The sequence below is a fragment of the Cydia amplana genome, chromosome 24 (genome assembly GCF_948474715.1).
Source record: "Cydia amplana chromosome 24, ilCydAmpl1.1, whole genome shotgun sequence".
In the NCBI taxonomy this organism is placed as follows: domain Eukaryota; kingdom Metazoa; phylum Arthropoda; class Insecta; order Lepidoptera; family Tortricidae; genus Cydia; species Cydia amplana.
Window position 1 is genome coordinate 7,038,935 of NC_086092.1, and position 21,066 is coordinate 7,060,000.

General features: G+C 35.6%; 3 protein-coding genes across 11 annotated transcripts in view; 1 reads left to right on the forward strand and 2 right to left on the reverse strand.

Annotated features, from left to right (window-relative positions):
• Positions 1–12,845, forward strand: part of LOC134659230 (probable nuclear hormone receptor HR3) — a 200,875-nt gene extending 188,030 nt beyond the window's left edge. For 6 of the 8 annotated variants that reach the window (XM_063514864.1, XM_063514859.1, XM_063514861.1 and 3 more), the window contains 8 exons: positions 1,264–1,451; positions 2,454–2,960; positions 4,453–4,567; positions 6,434–6,588; positions 7,467–7,575; positions 8,938–9,056; positions 9,646–9,796; positions 10,769–12,845. In XM_063514864.1, coding sequence (XP_063370934.1) covers positions 1,264–1,451; positions 2,454–2,960; positions 4,453–4,567; positions 6,434–6,588; positions 7,467–7,575; positions 8,938–9,056; positions 9,646–9,796; positions 10,769–10,892 — 1,468 coding nt within the window. In that variant the 3' untranslated portion in view covers positions 10,893–12,845. The remainder of the gene's footprint in view (positions 1–1,263; positions 1,452–2,453; positions 2,961–4,452; positions 4,568–6,433; positions 6,589–7,466; positions 7,576–8,937; positions 9,057–9,645; positions 9,797–10,768) is intronic. The other 2 variants (XM_063514865.1, XM_063514866.1) reach the window with 1 other exon arrangement.
• LOC134659242 (androgen-dependent TFPI-regulating protein-like) overlaps positions 1–21,066 on the reverse strand; it is a 317,918-nt gene that overhangs the window by 279,018 nt on the left and 17,834 nt on the right. The gene's annotated exons all lie outside the window — the stretch shown is intronic.
• Positions 15,964–21,066, reverse strand: part of LOC134659241 (androgen-dependent TFPI-regulating protein-like) — a 516,400-nt gene continuing 511,297 nt past the window's right edge. Inside the window, exons 1-5 of one of the 2 annotated variants that reach the window (XM_063514881.1) lie at positions 20,837–20,879; positions 19,339–19,510; positions 17,875–18,021; positions 16,719–16,939; positions 15,964–16,176 (exon numbers count right to left, since the gene is read on the reverse strand). In XM_063514881.1, the coding sequence (XP_063370951.1) occupies positions 15,978–16,176; positions 16,719–16,939; positions 17,875–18,021; positions 19,339–19,506 (735 nt within the window). In that variant the 5' untranslated portion in view covers positions 19,507–19,510; positions 20,837–20,879 and the 3' untranslated portion in view covers positions 15,964–15,977. Of the gene's footprint in view, positions 16,177–16,718; positions 16,940–17,874; positions 18,022–19,338; positions 19,528–20,836; positions 20,880–21,066 lie in introns of those variants that run through there. The other variant, XM_063514882.1, reaches the window with a different exon arrangement.

Genomic DNA, 21,066 nt, shown 5'->3' on the forward strand with positions numbered 1-21,066 from the left:
ACCATGCCGGTCACGTTCTAACTAATATGTAAGTGCGAAAGTGACGGGCATAGTGATAGTCGATAAAAATGGAACCATGCTGAGCCCGCAGGAGTAATGCTCTGGTCAAATCTTGCAAGCCAAAATCCCACTTCCCATTATTCAATTAAGCTGAAACTACACATACACATGTAACTTGGTTGACGATGCGATATTATGGTACCATGGAGCTGATCTGATGATGGACACAGGAGGTGGCCATGGGAACTCTGTGATACAACAATGCAACCTAATTGTTGGTTTGTCAAAATTGTCTCGATGAGTATTAATTGCCAGTTGAATGAAAAATACACCCAGCGATAAAAGCTTGTATCAAAAATGAAATATGTGACAAAATAGAAGATATTACGATACAAGTGCGAAAAATAGGAATTTCGCACATGTATCGTACAACGTTTTACAGTACATTATGCTGCCCTCCTAAGCAGAATAGCGATAGCGCTAACTCATTAACAAAATGATTTTGAAAAAGGAATTCTCAGCTATAGAACCTAATATATAATTTCTTTTGAGATAGCTCTAGTTGGCTTAGTAGGTCAGTATGGCCCTTTAAAATTTCGACATAGTTGCATAATGTGCTAATTAACGTACTAGTGTGAAACTTATTACTCATAACCAGTGATCGTTAATTTTCCAGCAATTTTGACGCAGCATTGTTGGTTAAAAGTATCTGTATGCCCTACTCTAGGTGGAATAGATAATTAGGGTTAATAACAGTAATATTAACCTTAACCAATCTTCTCCCTAGAAATTGAAGAAAATCCTTTATTTTTACTATGCTGCACCAAAATTGCTGGAAAATTAACGATCACTGCTCATAACTAGTGCGGTAAAGTATCATCATCTTCCTCGCGTTGTCCCGGCATTTTGCCACGGCTAATGGGAGCCTGGGGTCCGCTTGGCAACTAATCCCAGTAATTGGCGTGGGCACTAGTTTTTACAAAAGCGACTGCCATCTGACCTTCCAATTCCAACCCAGAGGGTAAACTAGGCCCGTGTTGGGATTAGTCCGGTTTCCTCACGATGTTTTCCTTCACCGAAAAGCGACTTATGAATATCAAATGATATTTCGTACATAAGTTCCGAAAAACTCATTGGTACGAGCCAGGGTTCGAACCCGCGACCTCCGAATTGCAAGTCGCACGCTCTTACCGCTACCGCGCCAGCGCTTCAGTGCGGTAAAGTACCATACCTGTAAAACTTATAACTTCTTCCTTATTCCAGTTATACCGGCTACCCTTCCCCCATCTCCTCGTACGGCTACAACAGCACGCCTCAGCTCACGTCCGGCATGATCCAGCCACCTGCGCAGGCGCAGACGTACGACGGCGTGCCGGCCGACACGTACGTCGACAGCACGACGTACGAACCCAAGCAGGGGGGGTTCCTGGACACGGACTTTATTGGCCACGGTGAGTTGGATGTCAGTGGTTGCCGTTAACACAAGAGCTGGCAGGAATGGAATTGTTTATTTAACACATTCAGTGCCAGCGCGAGCTACGCGCTACGAGCGTAGCCGATAACACGGGAAAAAACGTATGTAGCGAAAGGCGTCTACGAACATTGAACTCCCCCAGCGAGTCGCTGGCAATTAATGTGTTAAATAGTCTGTGCGGAAAGAGAAGAGTCGTTAAAAGTATGGGATCCAATACATTATACGACTCCTCTCTTTCCGCACAGACTCTTCAGTGAAAGCTTACAGTATGACACCAATTCACACACGCTAGAAAAATAGATAAATGTCAGGAAAGTTGGCTGGATGTTGGTGGTTGCTAGTGTTAACACAAGAGCTGGCAGGAATGGAATGAGTGAATGAAAAATGTTGTGTGTATCACATTAACCAGTAAAATGGTGGCACTGAATATATTCCGATACAGGTGTCACTCATACAATGAACGTTTCGTTCATGCCATTCGTGCCAGCTTTCTTGAAAGGACCTACCTATTTTATCAAATAATTGGTAAAATAAACCGCCTGATGGTTATCGTAGAAGTATAGCCCTAGGAATTGAAAAAATTGATTAGGTATAATGTGACAAGTATAATTGTAACATTTATTTATTACTTATGCATAAAATAAAATCGGACGTGTATCTAACAGAGATTAAAGATTAAGTATTTTCAACGGTGGTAGGTAGATCGTACCTGCTGCTTATTGAACATATTTCAGGGATGCGCGACTTATGTGTGAGTAAATTATGTAGGAACAGTTTAAGGATAACCATAACTTGTTATCTGAAATGATATTTTATGTAACCGCCATTTAAACAATACCTACTTTTCAAACGGCTATAAGGCAATAATAGTTTTTTTTTACTTAGTGATTCAATGAGTAGAATACACTGTACTCAGTGAATACTAACGCAAAATATAGTCACAGTAGCTAAATACTAACATTCAACATTGTACATATAGACGAAAAAGGAACCACGGTCGTCCGGCCCTCAGGATCCACATCCACATCCACGGCAACCACATCCACGACATCCATGCGACAGACGACCGTAAATGAGATCCCGCGGAGACTGCAAGACTTCGACAGATACGAGCCGGACAGGATCCAATCCCCTGCATCTATATCCAGTGGAGTTATTAATATAAAACAAGAGATAAAACCAGAGACGTCACTAGGAGTTGATAATCTGGTTGCCAGCTATGTTGATTCAACGACATTCCTGCACAGTCCTTCAAATATACAACACAGTCCAATGGATATACAGAATTCTGTGCTAGTTAGCGGACAAAGCTCTGTTTCTTTAACTAGTGAAGATCTAAGTCCGGATGATCTGACATCCAGCAGTGGACATGGAAGGTTGATGGATCCGTTGAACTTGAATATGGGCGGGATGGGAATGGTGAATCCGAATGCAGTGTCAAACAGACGACATCAGGGCTCAAGCCATTCGAGCGACGATCTTCCCTGTGAGTGGATGCCATTGGTTGCCAATAAGCTATTTTTAATTTTTTTCGGTTGCGTATAGTGTAGTTTAGTAGTGCATTTATTATTTTTGTTAGATACTTTTACGTTCGATATGTTTTTATATTATTTATATTATTACCTAGTTGTTATGTTTCAAATATAATTAAATGCATCTATGTTGTCAAAAAAGTAGTATTTTGAATCTATGTTATATGCAAATTTCAGAAAGGTCTTCCCTAACTAATATGACTATACCGTAGTCCTATTCCTTACGTGTCCAAAGACTCTTAGAGATGACCTTCGTGAACATACTGTTTTATTTTAAAGATTGGATACGTTTAAGTTACCTCATTTTATGCATTTATATATCATACTAAAATATTGGACTAAGTACATGAGTTTTACTAGTTTGTTCATTAAAGTAGACCAGTAAAGTCTTTTTTTTTCAAATTTTTGTGTTATAAGTAGTCCCCACACTAGTCCAATGTCAAATGTATTTTTTATTTTTTTATGATGTAGCACTATTCAGCATAAACTAACGGTAAACAGGGGTTACTTGGATTCGTGGGGTAACAATAATAATTAGTCAAATTTTGAGACAAAGTTACCTAGTGTGAATGATTGACACATGTAGTGTCAATCATTCACGGTACACCATTATAATCAAATTAGTTTATTATATTTTTTTACTATGATGGATATCTAAAATAAAAGTCAAATAGAGACAAAACTTCCCAAGTAACTACCTATGCATACATAGGGGAGACCGAGGCGAGTTGTGACAGAGGAGAGTTGTAACACCGTCGATTTTTTGGAACCTATTGACTAATAACGAGCTCGCAATAGCGCGCGTTTGTTAATTCAAGTTACTAGCTAATAAACGCGCGCTGTTGCGAGCTCGCGAACAGTTAATTAAGGTTCCAAAAAATCGACTATGTCACAACTCTCCTCTGTCACAACTAGGGTTTGCAATCTCCGGATTCAATTTTCAGATCCGTCTGAAATGTATGAAATTATCTGGATCCGGATCCGCGGATCTTCCCATACATCTCGGATCCGTCGTGCAAACCCTAGTCACAACTCGCCTCGGTCTCCGCCACATGTGTATGTCAACCATAGAGAAATATAGTAAGACAAGAGTGCTCAACAACATAAGACTTTCCGGTCGGTGCTACATCTATTGTCAACTAGCAGTACTGATAGTTCCGTTACTCGATGCTAGAAACTATGAAAATAATAGTCTTTTTGGTACCAAAACTGATGTATGGAGTGAGCAATATTAAAAAAAAAAGAAACAATCGTTTATTCAGATGAAATAAACCCTAACATACATATTTTTTTGGTTTGTTGGCAGAGGGAACTCCCTTAAAACATAGATGGGTAAACTTAGCTAATTAGGCAATTGCCTAATTAATTGTTAACAGTAGGTACATCTTATTGCTTCTTTTTTTTCTGTATGATGTCAACCATGTTTGATTTTGGTCCCTGTTCCAGCGGAAGGCGACATCAGCAAGGTCCTGGTGAAGAGTCTGGCGGAGGCCCACGCGAACACCAACCCCAAGCTGGAATTCATTCACGAGATGTTCCGGAAACCCCTCGATGTCTCTAAGTAAGTTTAATCTTAACAAGGCGTGGCCAGGCGTGGCTCACTCCGCGATTTCGTCGCTTTGCTACAGGTAGCTAAAAGTACATCCGTTCCACACCAATTTTGGTGGCTAGCCATAAGCCGCGCGTGGCGCTGTCGCCACCTAGCGGCCATATCTGTGCTGATCGTAACAGACGCGTTTTGTTAGAGAGTGAGTCTTCTGTACCTAGTACTATTATTTATTCTGTGGCGTGACTCACTCCGCGATTTCGTCACGTCGCTGCAAGTACCTACAAGTACATGCGGTCCACACCAATTTTGGTGTCTAGCCATAGTAGTTGCCGCGCACCGCTACGGAAAGGACGCCTCGCGCTTGCGCCACCTATCGGTCATATTTGTCGTAACAGATGTGTTTTGTTAGAGAGTGAATCTTCTGTACCTAGTACTATTATTTATTCTGTGTCTTAACTACGTATAGAGAAATATCAGCAAGAAAAGAGTACTACTAAAAAACTGATGTATGGAGTTAGTAGACTTTCCTTATTTATATTTCTCTATACTTTCCCGGATCTTTTCCGACCGAGTCCGCTTTTGCGAATCTCAAACACGCCATGTTTTCCTTCACCGAAATTCATGTTGTAGTATATAAAATTATATTTTGTAAATAAGTTTTGAAGATCTCATTAGTTCGAGCTAAAAATGACAGGTTTCTAACAGAGCTAACATCAATTTTTGCTTTTCGTGTCACATCGCAATATTGCTATAACGTAATAGTAATATTACGAATTATCCCAGGGTAATAAACTGAAATAGACATCATACACTGAAAACTAAATTCGCGTTAATCCCGGTTGTAAATGTGATTAAATAGGTGTTCAAAACGCTAAAGTTTTAAAGGTTAAATAATTAATCAGTATTACCTACCCTAGTTTGACCCCTGGGTAATTTAATTACGGCAATTAACCCTTATGTCACCTATGCTTTATCAACATGAATGATTATGATTTAAATTTTTATCACCTCATAAAACAAACTCAATGACTACCATGTCATGACGTTAAGAATCAGCCCTGAAAACAATTGGTAATCAACAAATAATAATCGTTTTTTTAATTAATTCCGATATAACACTTTATTAACAGTTGTATAACTATAATTAACATTTAATTAAAAGTCATAATGATTGTATTCGGTAGATTGCGGGGCTTTGGCCTGGTTTTTCAGCGCATCACTTCATCACCATCACCGCCCATCACCAATTGAGGACCAAGAGGACGTAGCTTCGTAATTAAAATCATCGTATCATTATTTGTGGCTATCCAAGGCAAAAAAAGAATACAATTAAAAGCAATGGAAATGGGTATAGGTACCCATTTACTGAAAATGGGTTACCTACTTTGTATAGTATAGCTACTATACAAAGTAGGTAACCCATTCTCAGTAATTGGAATGGCAAGACAAGCAAGCCAAAAAGGTTTTTCACTAGTGCCTCATAAATTAGAAAACACAATTTAACTCGTTAGAAAATCGAGTTAATAAAAAATAGTGGTTTAATAATTATTTGTTTGATCATTTGTTTTGAAAAGCCACATACTTAATATTATTTATATCATTAGAAGTCATTCATAATTTAATTTTGTATTAATTCATTACGTATTTAATACAATTATTAATAACAGCCATAATTACTTTTTTTATTTTATCACTAGACATCAAGACCACTACATAAACTCATCTTAACTCATCCAAAACCCCTTTCACGTTTAGTACCTCCCAGTTAACCATTATTACCTCCCAATTATTTAATTACCACCCGTATATTTCGTTTATTACCTCCCAGTTAACCATTATTACCTCCCATTTATTTAATTACCACCCGTTTATTTTCAGGCAACTGTGCTACAGCTCGATGACGTACGAGGAGATGTGGCTGGACTGCGCGGATAAGCTGACGGGGATGATACAGAACATCATTGAGTTCGCGAAACTCATTCCCGGCTTCATGAAGCTGACGCAGGACGATCAGATCCTGCTGCTCAAGTCTGGTGAGTCTTTTTTTAACTGATCGATTGAAAATGAAGGTCTCCGTTTCGGCTTGGGCGAAAAAAAATCATATGCCCGGATGTTCTCGCCTACAAGACGCAATTTTCAACAGATTCTTTGATTATTTGGTAGGCAGGTTCAAAAATTATATATAATTTTCATTTTTGCAATTTTTACAAAATGGTGGAAATATGGGGGTGGGCGAGGTCTACAGCTCAGAGCCACTAGTTTATTGGTTAAAAACTATAAAAGTATAAAAACTATAAAATGTACATATGAGCCCTATAATATTCAGTACCTATTTAAAATGGGGATATAGTACTAGACAAATTCAATGATAGTATAACTATAACTCCAGATAAGTTATAGGCATTCCAAAATTGAAGCGCTTAAATTGTACAGTTCCTCTTTAGTCGCGCCTAGGTAAGCTATAGCTGTGCACATGCATAGACTAGGAATTCTGTAGACGGAGTTTAGAGCAATTATTTCATGAAACCGATGCTGCCAAAAATACTGGGGTGCGGGGGACGAGGTGAGCGAGTCCCGTGCCGTGATTGGTCCGTTCAAAGACACGGACGTCACACAAAGACTTTGACTCGAAAATGGAGTAAAACTACCGTATATTTGTGGCAGAGGGGGTAGCGCTACTACGCTCAGTCTGGAGGATGTCTTGTCTGTGGCTATGCACGTCCTAACGAGCACACTGACAGAGGGCCAAAAAATTAAAAGTTTATTAAGCCTTTATAAGGCAGAGGGAATATATTCCCCACCTGATTTTAAACTTTATTTCAAAATGATAAGGTTCAATTTTGCGTAACTTTTGACAACCTTATGCCTTATTGACTCCAATATTTTTTTAATATTTTCTTTCTCTTTCAAGGTTCGTTTGAACTGGCGATCGTCCGTCTCTCTCGACTGATCGACGTGAACAGAGACAACGTACTCTACGGGGACGTCGTGTTGCCCATCAGAGATTGCGTACACGCGCGGTAAGTATAATTCATTTTATGTGATAACACCCTTATTACATATTACATATACCGATGATGATGATAAGGGTGCCATCAAGTCGTCTGTGACACTGTACAAATAGCAACAACCAATTATGCAAATGGGTACACGTCGTATAATCGTGTACATCTTCGTGTAATTATGTAAACATCATATAATTGTGTATATACCGTAGCAATACTTAGCAACGACTACACATGACGTAAATGGATACTTGGGTACACACAGTATAATCGTTAGTGTAATAGTGTAATCTTTAGACTACATATTATAGTGTATGACACGATTAAAAAAAGTGGCCAAGGAAGGGTTCCGTATTTAGGCGATTTATGACGTATTAAAAAAAACTACTTGCTAGATCTCGTTCAAACCAATTTTCGGTGGAAGTTTACATGGTAATGTACATCATATATTTTTTTTAGTTTTATCATTCTCTTATTTTAGAAGTTACAGGGGGGGGACACACATTTTACCACTTTGGAAGTGTCTCTCGCGCAAACTATTCAGTTTAGAAAAAAATGATATTAGAAACCTCAATATCATTTTTGAAGACCTATCCATAGATACCCCACACGTATGGGTTTGATGAAAAAAAAATGTTGAGTTTCAGTTCGAAGTATGGGGAACCCCAAAAATTTATTGTTTTTTTTCTATTTTTGTATGAAAATCTTAATGCGGTTCACAGAATACATCTACTTACCAAGTTTCAACAGTATAGTTCTTATAGTTTCGGAGAAAAGTGGCTGTGACATACGGACGGACAGACAGACGGACAGACAGACAGACAGACATGACGAATCTATAAAAACGAACTTCCATATATTCAAGCAACCAGAGTGATAAACTGACTCATATAATATATTTAATTTATAGAACGACAATGTTATGTATGAGAGTACCTATTAAGAATTTTAACGTAACTGTTATTACAACAATGGCACTGGCATAGAACTAGTTTCTTTTTGTCTCCAATTTAATCATTTTGCTAACCTTTATTTTGCTACTATAATTCGTTTTTTTTATCATTAGAAAGAACTTGCAAGAAGGTAAGCGATCTTGACATGTCTTTTAATTGAAAAACGCTTTTTAAAAATCAAAAACTATTACTTATGAAAGCAGAAGAACATAAATGATCGTATTAGATTCATAATTGTTACATATTTGCCGTAACTTATTTTTAAAATGTGTATTTCAATTAAAAGACACATCAAGATTGTTTACCTTATTTCTAATGCTAAAAAAAACGAACTATAGACTACGGCAACTTATGGTTAAGTTAGAATAATGCTGTTATTGTATGTATAAGGTCCCGATTTTAATTCGATTGTTATCTGTTACAGCGACCCCCGTGACATGGCGCTGGTGGTAGGCATCTTCGACGCCGCCAAAACCATCGCCCGCCTGAAGCTTACTGAGACTGAACTAGCGCTCTACCAGAGCCTGGTGTTGCTATGGCCAGGTAATATTCTAAACTCTACACCCCTTCCTTTTCGCAATGGCTTTTATAATACACAAATTAAACAATCAGGCGGCCTAGCCAAGGTGACGCTCGCTCCGCGATCGAATCGCTTTGTGTCTCTTTATCACTCTTCCATATTAGTGGGACAGTGATAGTTGCGTTTCGTTCGCTACAGAGCGTTAGCGATTTGCATGTTGACTACGGGGCCAGGAAACTTATTAATGAATAAGAATTTAATCGTAACATGAAAAAAAGTGGATTATGGCCTATAAGTCTAAAAATGCCTATAAATAGGGAATATTACGCGAAAGTCTGCGTAGGGGGCGCCACTCCCGCTATAAGTCACAATCTAAGGGTCTACCGCAAACGAGAGAGTCGAAATTAACTCTAACCTCTCTATCACTCTTGCATATTCGAGCGATAAAGCAGCAAATAGCTCCAAATCAGTCCGTGAAAACTTGTTAAAAAACAGTTTAAGGCACAGTATCTATATAAGTTACTCTATGGTATACTTAAGTCACTAGTGCTGCACTCTGGCGGCAAAACATTGCAGTAGTACTCCCTATTTCAAGCTTTTCAAACTTTTCAGAGCGCCACGGCGTCCGCGGCAACCCGGAGATCCAGTGCCTGTTCAACATGTCCATGGCGGCCATGCGGCACGAAATAGAGACCAATCACGCGCCTCTGAAGGGCGACGTCACAGTACTGGATACGCTGCTGGCGAAGATACCTACTTTCAGGTAATTATGCAGATTTTATTTTTATTTTATTTAATAGGTCTGCCAACAGCGGTTACAATGATACATTGTTAGGTATAGGTACATTCGATAGGTGTCTTAACTCCTGAGACCCAGAAGCATTTGTTTTGTTTTTGAATTTGGAACCCTTAGTTACTCAATGAAAGTTCAAAATATTTTTTGGAATATGTACAAAAATTTGTACGCAGGGACTTAGGAGGTTAAGTTTATTGCACAGCTAATTATAGGCATAAACCACACGTGTAAACTAAAAGTTAAATTAATAAGATTAAGAAACTAAATAAAATAGGAAACGGAAATACGTTGTAATTCTACGGTTCCACCGAGGTGGATGGTGAGAAGTTGCTGTGGTTGGCCACAATGCGGCTGAATGCTTGGCTGGGTGGAGCTGATTCGATCAATTCTCAAACTCAGTGTTCATCATAATTAATACTCTCTATGTCAGGTAGTTTTACTAAATTAACATAACACATTATGACAGTTATTAGTATCGAATTTGAGTATGTAATTTGAACGTCGGGGTGCTAGGCTCGCCCTGGGCACCAGTTTTGTGAATAAGACTTGTTAGCTTATAAAAAATGTATAACAGCTAATTCGGAGATAACATTTTTAGGCTATGTACCTAGGACGTTCAGGGAATGAAGTGTTGTATGAATTTGAATCCTATTTTGATAGATAAGACTACCTTCTTAAAGTGCTTGTTAAACGGGTTTGTTTCTTCTCACTCCAACCTTCGTCTGGAAATTGCACTGCAAAGAACAGTAACTGATTTAACAAGGGTAACACCTTAAAAACCCTACTTTAGCTTTACTATAGTAAATAAATATAAAATTCATTTATTTCGGACTATTCAATCCATAGTTACAAACAAACAAACAAACATAGTGTTAGTTACAAACTTAAAAATAGACTTAAAATACTATGTTATATAATGTGTGTATTATTTGTTTACAGAGAACTGTCCCTGATGCACCTGGAAGCGCTGTGCCGATTCAAGGCCGCGCACCCCCACCACGTTTTCCCCGCGCTCTACAAGGAGCTTTTCTCTCTAGACAGCGTGCTCGACTACCACGTCTAAACGGGTACACGCCGTATAACTGTGTACCTCTTCGTGTAATCGTGTGCACAACGTAGAAATAGCAACGGGTACACATTGTATAAACGGGTACACGACGTTTAATCGTGTACCTCTTCGTGTCCTGTACGCGTCATGTGCATACAGTAGAAATAGCAACGGGTACACATTAAAACGGATATACGTACAATCGTGTATAAGATTAAAACGTGTATGCCTTGGTGAAAATGTGTGCACGTCGGAAGTGTACGCGGTACAAAACGGGTACGTTTCGTATAATTGTGTACACGGATGAGACGTGTACATAGATGTGGATCTCTGCCCATTGCCCTGCGATGACGTATTTCCTGTCAAATGACAGCTGTAGGCTCCGCTTGACTAAAGATACCTAAACGTTATTTGTTAACCTATTTATAATTGTATGTATGTACTTTGAGACTGTTATAATGATATTTACGTATAGGTACGTACGTACAATATTAATATTTAAATGTTTATTTAATTCTCAAATTTAATCTAGGGACATGTAGGTATCTTTAGTTGCGCCTTAAACCGGAACTTGTATTTTTCATTTGTTATGTTTATGTTATACATAGCAAATTATAATGTAGATACGAACAATAATTTCGTTGCCGGTATAAAAGTACATAATAATACATTCCATTATATGTTTTATTGTGTATTTTGTATAATGGCGTGTCGTAATATAATTATCATAAAGTGTATCTAACTTGGATGAAGAAATAATTATTATTATTATAAAATTATAATAATAGTAATAGAGTTTTTATTAAGAAATAATTAAAGAAGTTATAACGGTGTAGCAAGATGTAGATCACACAACAGTTTTTTTAATGAAACCCTTATGAGTAGGTCTTTTATATTAATTTTAACAGTTTTTTTAAAGAGAATTGTAACTTGTTATTTATTTCAAATGATTATTATTATTGATGTTTTGTCTTCGATGTAGATTGTCGGTTATTTTGTAAAATAGGAATACACGATACTGCCCCTTTTTATAAGTTTACGTTCGCTTATTGAGACTTTCTTGTACCTAATGTACCTTTTAATGGACATGGCCAAAAATATAAATAAAACGAAATTGACTGACACATGCAAAACAAAACATTTATCGAAATGCATACATCTATCGAAAATGGAAATAGAATCACATTTGGACTTTTATTAAAAATATAATTAAATATATTTTTGGACATGTCTAAGAACACGAGGTATGATAAGGCGTTGTAATAATTCAAGAATAATAATGTAATTTAAAATAATAATAAGTTTGGATTGTAACGTATTATTACGCGGTGCATTGAACAAAATTACTGTCGAACATTTTTTAATAATAAAACAAAATTTGTACGGACAAAATTAATTTTCGTATAATTAGCAGGCAATTAATTTTCGTAGAATAAAATTGATCTCATTTTTTTGCACTTTTCTTCGCCTTGGTGCCATGTCCGATTTGATTGACTGCATAATAATTAAATATAATAATTGCATTAATAATTAGTACAATCCCATGTCAAAAGTACATTTTTAACGTAATACGTAATTTTTTATATTATTTTCGAAGTTTTTTTTTGATCGCTGTACGTATTTTTTACAATTGCCTGCTAAATCAATTAGATGTATTAATAATCATCAATTTTCTAACACTTACGCTAAGTTTTGTCGAATAGCCTTTACTATAGACTGGTTTATATTAATGTTAAAAAAGTATAAAATATCTTAACTCGTATTTTGTAAATAGCTATTAATCGTATATTATGTATTTTATATTCAATATTATAAGGTTCGATGGGTTATTTTTAATTTTACATTCTATTAAAAAAAACAAATGTCCCACAAAGACGAGAGTCTTCAAGATCACGTGAAGTACATTGTTTTTCCTTTCTATATATTATATATTTTTTGTTAAATAAAGCAATCTGTTATTGTCTATAATTTTTTTTGTTTTATTTTACTTTGCGTTCCTTTTTTGACATATATCACGCATATACTTTTCTCCGATTAAACTATACTAAGGTTAATCATAAATAAATAGTGAGAACATAATATAATAATAAAATATACGGGTGGTTCAAAGTTTTATTTTATAATACATATATAATTAGTGGATATATATTTTTTATTTCAATTACATATAATGGTACATCAAACAATAATATCACTGTTGAGGCTTTGCATTAAATAAGATATATTTCCATGTTTCAAATACGTCATTTTCATAATAATACACAATTAATTTAGGCGAGTAAACTAGGCGCACATAGTCTGTTTGTGTCGTTTTAGCTTTCGGGTTAGAACAATAATTTTAAATATCGATTAATTATAAAAAAAAAATAACGTTTTTAGAACACTAAGACTGAAAAAATTGGCTGAAATTTCGCGCATGCCTAAACACGAAATCCGAATCATGTCAAATGAAAATATGTGTGGGCGTTTGGTAAAAAAAATATAAAAAGTACAAAAAAAATGTACTTTAGTTTTTAAGCGTTTTTTACGCTAGGCCATTCCTTTTCGTCTAGTTGGAGTGTTATTTGTATACAATTATGTTGCAACCGACTAAAATACAAGGTTATATTGACGAAAATCATTCGTATTTTGTATTTTTTTTTGCAATATTGTTATTTTGTTATTTGCTAAAATATTTATTAATTTGATTCTCATTTCATTTAATTTTAAATTTAGTCCGGGGTTGAAGTCGGTTGTCTTTTAGTAAAAACATATACGTATTTGATTATAGTATTTCCTCTCACAAATCTGATTAAAATCTGTACACGACCGAAGGGAGTGTTTTAAATCGACACGAGTTGCGAATTACCTATTCGCACGTGTATCGTACAACGTTTTACAGTACATATGGCCTTTTAAACTTTTGACATACACACGAAAAGTGCTATTTTACGCACTAGTGTGGGAAAATAGCCATATGTACTGTAATAGTTATTTTCGATACAAGTGCGAAAAAGAGGAAATTCGAAACGAGTGGCGATAAATTAAAACACGACCGAAGGGAGTGTTTTAAATCGACACGAGTTGCGAATTACCTATTCGCACGTGTATCGAACAACGTTTTACAGTACATATGGCACTTTAAAGTTTCGACATACGCACGAAAAGTGCTATTTTACGCACTAGTGCGGAAAAGTAGCCCCATTTGTACTGTAAAATATATTTCGATACAAGTGCGAAAAAGAGGAAATTCGAATGGCGATACGAGTGGCGATAAATTAAAACACGACCGAAGGGAGTGTTTTAAATCGACACGAGTTGCGAATTACCTATTCGCACGTGTATCAAACAACGTTTTACAGTACATATGGCAGTTTGAAGTTTCGACATATGCACGAAAAGTGCTATTTTACTCACTAGTGCGGAAAAGTAGCCCCATATGTACTGTAAAATATATTTTTTGGAAATTGCGATAGATGAAAACGGTGAGGTATAGGTAAATAAACATCGTCTTTTTTTAACTTGACGGAAATGGAATAAAAAGGCCGAAATGAAAAGAATGTACTTTGATTATCTCATTTTCTTGATCCTGAATTAACTTCTCCGATACGTCCTTCGTGTCCAGTCCTGATTTTTACACTTTGCGATTGGTGCAACTTGAAGCGAGTATAACTTCTCTCTTTCGCACATATAGAGGGATGTTAGTGCGATAGTGATAGATATAGGGTAAACGTTTTAATTGCTGGGTAGTTTTTAGTGGATATTTCTAAAACTTTTGTACTATGTTTTGCTAAATTTTCACTAAAACTATATATAGATTTGGACACATGGATAGTTTTAGCGTATTGGCAAAAAATGAGTGGTATAAGGAAAATCTGGTGGTTGAGTGTGTGTATCGATTAGTTCTTTAAGTTTTGGTGTCGATTTTTTTAAAGAGATTTTCTATTTTATACTTAAAGGTACCTTCGGCGAAACGGGTATCGCGGTAATGAAGTTTTGTACCTTGTTTTCTAAAAGATGATTTATATTATCAAAATATTGATTTGTTAACGGAGTATTAAGTATTTTTACACATTACCTGAACATATTAAAGAGAAACAAATATAAAAAACATATATCTATGTAAAAATCAGAATATATAAAAAAACATATTTTGCATGTTTTAATTGACAGAAAACTGGACATCATTTCTCGCGAGATTTCTTCCTGTGGCGGTAAAATGTCAGTTTTCTGTCAGTTTGGACTGAAGCTTTGTTGATTTATAACTCAATACAAACAATTGTACCTAAAAAGTAGAAAAATGGAGTTTGAGAACCAATAGTGAATAAATGTTAAATTGTTTTTATTATTCTCGAATCACTTGCAAGAAGAGTGTTTTATTTATATTTCCCTCTGTTTCCCTACATCCAATCTATCTTGAAATTATTCTAACTACCTCCAAAGTTTTTAAATATGTAGCTACTACTGCTAGACTTAAGATAGTATTATTATTTACTATTAGTATTATTGTCATGAAAAAAATTAAACATAAAATAGTTATTTTCGATACAAGTGCGAAAAAGAGGAAATTCGAAACGAGTGGCGATAAATTAAAACACGACCGAAGGGAGTGTTTTAAATCGACACGAGTTGCGAATTACCTATTCGCACGTGTATCGAACAACGTTTTACAGTACATATGGCACTTTAAAGTTTCGACATACGCACGAAAAGTGCTATTTTACGCACTAGTGCGGAAAAGTAGCCCCATATGTACTGTAATAACATTTTAAAGATAGTTACAATAAAACGAGGTATTTAGTAACAAATATTTAATAAGAAAGCATTCAAAGTCCCATGGGTTCCTCTTTATTAAAGCTCAGAAATGAAAAAAAAGCTAAAAGTCAAGATCAAGATAGTCGTATTAAAACTATTAAATTATAAAATTACACTATTTCCTTTATTTGTCTTCAAACTTAAGTTAGGTTATTTTATAATATGGATATAAAAATAAAATACAAAAACACTTACAAAAACAATACAAAATACTTATAAACATATTATAAAAAACCTAACCTAGGGTGCCGCCAGCAGCGGGGCAAGGCCCAAGCTGCCCGAAATTATTACACTTATTATTATTAATTATCGTACTTTTTTCGCCTTTTCTTTTTTCGTTTTCTCCTTACCATAGATTAAATATGAAATCGTCCACTGAATGCGATAAAATGTTAATAAAAGAACGAAAATTATCAACATAGTCAGAGGAAAGTATATCGTTCCGTATAATTTATTGAATATGGGGTATAGCCATATACCTCGCTCGATGTAGGTATAGATGAACCTGTAAGAAATAATGTTAATTATTATTAATAGGTATTTGTCGTATTTAAGCCTCTGCTTATTTATTATATATCTAGAAAAAAACATTGGTAAGTTTCACAATTATCGTGTAAATGTATTTTTTCTTCCTTTGCGCGAATTCAATAAAAAACTTGTTATATTATATAGCAGTTATAAAAAAATTGTTAGCAAAATTACTCTAGTCTAGATTTATGTAAGTATCTGAAGTTTCAGCTCAATCGAATAATGGGAAGTAGGTCAAGTAGGTCTAATTTAGCTTGCACTTATTTAACCATGATGCAAGTTAAACAAAAGCTTGTAAAAAAACAAAGGGTTGCACTCCGAGAGTGCCGGCAGAAGTAAAAACTCAATGACATTGTAACAGATTTTCGATCAGGTCACGTGACCGTCTTACGGTCACGTGACATGTCGCAAGTTTAACATTTTTTCCCCACCTCAAAAAGTGCACAGCACCGCTAAAGAAGTTTTCACTTCAAAATAAGTTTTTTTAAAGTTATTATTTAAGTTTGTATATATACTCACACTCCCAAATACACCAACATATAAACAACCAGATGCGCAACATTCTTCACGTGGAACCTGGGTTCGAATCTCGGTTGCAGCAGTACCTCCCACAGTACCGTTGGGACTATCGCCGTGTGCATGATATGGTTGGAGGTGGGTGTCAGCACCTTGTCGATGAAGTCGGGGAAAATGAGGCTTCGGTCGTATAGGAATAGGGACCAGAATACGGTGAACACGAGCTGTGGATAAACAAATTGACATGAAAGGGCTATTTTTAATCTTTTTGCCTAGATTTTTTTTACAGATTTTGATAAAAATTTATAGATTTGAAGGGTGGGATTGGTGAGAATTCCTGATCATATTTAAAAACTGAAATGTGACGTTATCTATGAAAAGGGACCTTATTGTCGATGGCGCTTACGCCATTATAAACGATGCTCATCAGTAGTATCAGTACAATGCGCGACGCTGTGCGGCGTAAGCGCCATCAACAATAAGGTCCCTTTTCTTAGATAATGCCCCAAATGTTCTATAAGTAAACTTTTCTGGAATTTGCCTAGTTTCAGAGTCAATACTTACCTACCTATTTAATTTTTTTTATTGTTACATAGTGAATTGCCAATCCGGTTATAATATGTGCTATTATCTATGAAAAGGGACCTTATTGCCGATGGCGCTTACGACACTGACATCGATAAGCAAAAAACGTAGTAGTTTAAAATTGGGGATTCTGGCACTTTTTTAGTTGTTTTGATTCCCAATTTAGCAATTAAGCATTAGAGTTTTAGTTTGCCGCGACATCTATTGTCAACTAGCATAACTGATAATGTCCGCTACTTGACGCTAGATGTCGACAACGAAATAACTCGCGTTTTGGTAAGGAAACTGATGTACGGAGTTACCACTCTTTCTTTACCTATATTTTTCTATGCTAATGCCATAGAGAAAAAAATACATAGATTGCTCACTCCATACATCAGTTTTAGTACCAAAAAGACTATTATCATCTAGCATCGAGTAGCGGGGAACTATCAGTACTGCTACTTGACAATAGATCTAGCAGTACTGATAGTTCCGCTACTCGATGCTTGATGTAGACACTGAAATTAATAGTCTAACTGATGTATGGAGTGAGCACTCTTGTCTTACTATATTTCTCTATGCTAATGCTTACCAGAGAAGCCGGCCATAGTAGAGCAGCAAACATGGTGTCTCTACATCCTTTCAAGTGTTTGGGAAGGCTGTAGTTCTTTATATTACTGTTTTTTATTAACAGGATCTCGCAGGTCAACCCAATTATGGCGTATATCATGTGAAGGAACTGAAAAAAAGAATGAATTAAGGTAAATATGGAATACTAGCGACCCGCCCCGGCTTTGTACGGGTTAACAAATTATACATAAACCTTCCTCTTGAATTATCTATCTATTAAAAAAAAACACATCAAAATCCGTTGCGTAGTTTTAAAGATCTAAGCATACAGACAGACAGACAGCGGGAAGCGACTTTGTTTTATACTATGTACTTAGTGAAGATGTCCACACTACTTATTATTAATTTATTTTAATCAGAATCATGACCCAAATATGGGTTAAAAACGTACAGCAAATAGTAAATGGCCGCTTATAATCAGAATAAATGATGAAATCAACGATGAAGTACAATCTGGAATCCATATAAGTATGTAAGTCTGGGATAAAGTGTAGTAATGCCACGATAAAGGTCAAAATTCCTATAAAACTGTATATGGCTCTACACTTTTAACTTTGCAGAATTAGCTGAGATGACTTAAAATGTATGAAATAATGCATAGTCTGGTTAATGAAAGTTGAACTTGAAAAAACGTGGCAATTAAAAAAAACAACGGGTTGCACTCCGGGAGTGCCGACAGAAGTGAAAACTCAATGACTAGTCCAAAATGTCTGCAGCACTATGTATAATTGACCCATACTCCTTTCAATTGAAAAACTTTAGTTCCGAAATTGCTGGTCAGTGAGCTTGTTTAAAATTCAAATTTGTAGCGTTAATTGTTTAAAATTCGAATAGAAATTGTAAAGTTACCTTGCAGACCTCGCATCTAAATATATTTCAGGTCATGATATTTTGAGTTTTATTCACCAGTAGATACTTATTAGCGATTTCATCAAGATGTAGCTTTATTGAATTATGTCATTGAGTTTTTCTTTATTTATTTAAATGCCATCTAAATGAGTGGCCATCTAAACCTTACAGTTACGCGATCGCCTTACGCTGTCTCGAGTTTATCATATATTCCCCACCTCAAAAAGTGCCCAGCGCCGCTAAAGAAGTTTTCACTTCAAAAACTGTAGCATGCGGCTCTTTGATTACAAGTAAGTATTGCATAATTTTTATATTTTTTATTATAATTTTCATAGTATAGTATAGACATCATAAAAAGTATTAAATTTAAAATTATAACACAAAATAGATCTTTACCTATAGATGATAGGAAAACCTATTAGAAATGTGTAGTCAAGCGTGAGTCGGACTTAATATGCGGAACCCTTGGAAAGCGAGTCCGACTCGCACTTGGCCGGTTTTTGGCCAGTTTTTAAGGTTCCGTAGCCAAATGGCAAAAAACGGAACCCTTATGGATTTTTATGTATAAAATACTCACGAAAGTCCAGCAGGTGAAATACCTTCTTCTCGTCTCACCAAAAATTCTTACTCTTTTATCTTCTAGAACATCTTCTGTCAGATTCATTCCTACGTACACTAAATTGCCTATGTGCATAGTTAGTGTGGTCACGTAACCTAGCATTCGGAGGTAGCCCAGTTTCGACATTATGCTGAAAGAAATAAGGTTCTTATTAGCTTTTAAAAATGATCGACTATTCTGTACTTATATCAATAGGGGGCTTAGTTAAAAGCTTAATTTGAAAAAATGTCCTTTAGTATTTAATATCTGGGAGACCGAGCTTACAAAAACTCAAAAATGCGCGTTTTCCCAGAGATAAAACCTAGCTAGATCGATTTTTCGCCCCCGAAATAAAAACCACTATTATAGAATAAAAATAAAAATTCAGTAGACAATGGAGTCTAAATCAAAATTACTTATATATTTATATTATAATATTTTTTGAAATCAGTAGGTATATTTAAAATTACCGAGCGTAGCATAGCATAAGTATACCTAGTTTTCCTTAATTTCCCACAAATAACTATTTGTCACTTAAGTACCTACTTACCTAAATTAATCAAATTAATGTTATAATAAATAGCATTCATACACGTCATGGATCTAAAGACACGGCCTTCAGCGTGATTCGGCATCCACAGATCAATGGGTTAAAACTAGTTTTACATTTACAAGTTGTCAACTTACTTTGTCAATGTTCAAATTCCACTTTGACTCGTTGTTTGCAAGGCTCGGAAAAAAAAACGCCCGTCATTTTGAAAACAATTCATAATTTAGGATCCATTTACGAGTCGAAAATGTTCGTTGACGGTCTACGGACGTCATTGGGGCATATTTGGGGCATTATCTATGAAAAGGGACCTTATTGTCGATGGCGCTTACGCCATTATTAACGATGCTCCGATATAAATACAATGCCGCGAGACGCTGTGCGGCGTAAGCGCCATCGACAATAAGGTCCCTTTTCATAGATAATGCCCCATTTAATCGTAGACATTGGTATAAAGAAGTCTGTGTTGTACGGAACAGGGTAATGTTCTCAAAATGACGGACATTTTTCCGAGCCTTGGTTATTTGTAGGTTTAAATCAATTTAAAATGATAAGCCTGTTTATTGACAAAAGTGAATTAATTAACTTGATAATTGATTGATAAGTTTCGTTGTATTAAATTAATGCTTGTAAAAAAATCTATAATTACGTGAAATTTACTGATAACACAATTTCTTCAGTAGATCACTGACAAACACTACATCTATCAATTGAATTATATTTATCTTCACATAGAATAATAATAATAATAATAACAAAAATCTAACCTATTAAAATCGATTTAATTAAGCGAAGCTCATATAGGTAAGTATGTATTGTATTTTATAAAAAGCACAAATATATACTCATTCATTTATAAATATTAGAATATAAATAACACTGAATTTCACTATGTACACGCATAGACAATTTAAAATGTATCCATACCTTTATAATTCCTTTAAAAACACTAAAATTAAAACATGTCCACTCTACTTAAAGGTATACTCGTCACTGGGTAACATAACGGAACGTGTAGGTAACCACTTTAGAAAGACCCCTCACTTAGTTCGGACAAGCTCTTTTATTACCATTAAACTACTAGACACGAGAATCGTGGTAGCTCAAACTATGCTGGTCTTTTCACACACACCATAAAAGCATAAGTCACTAACACT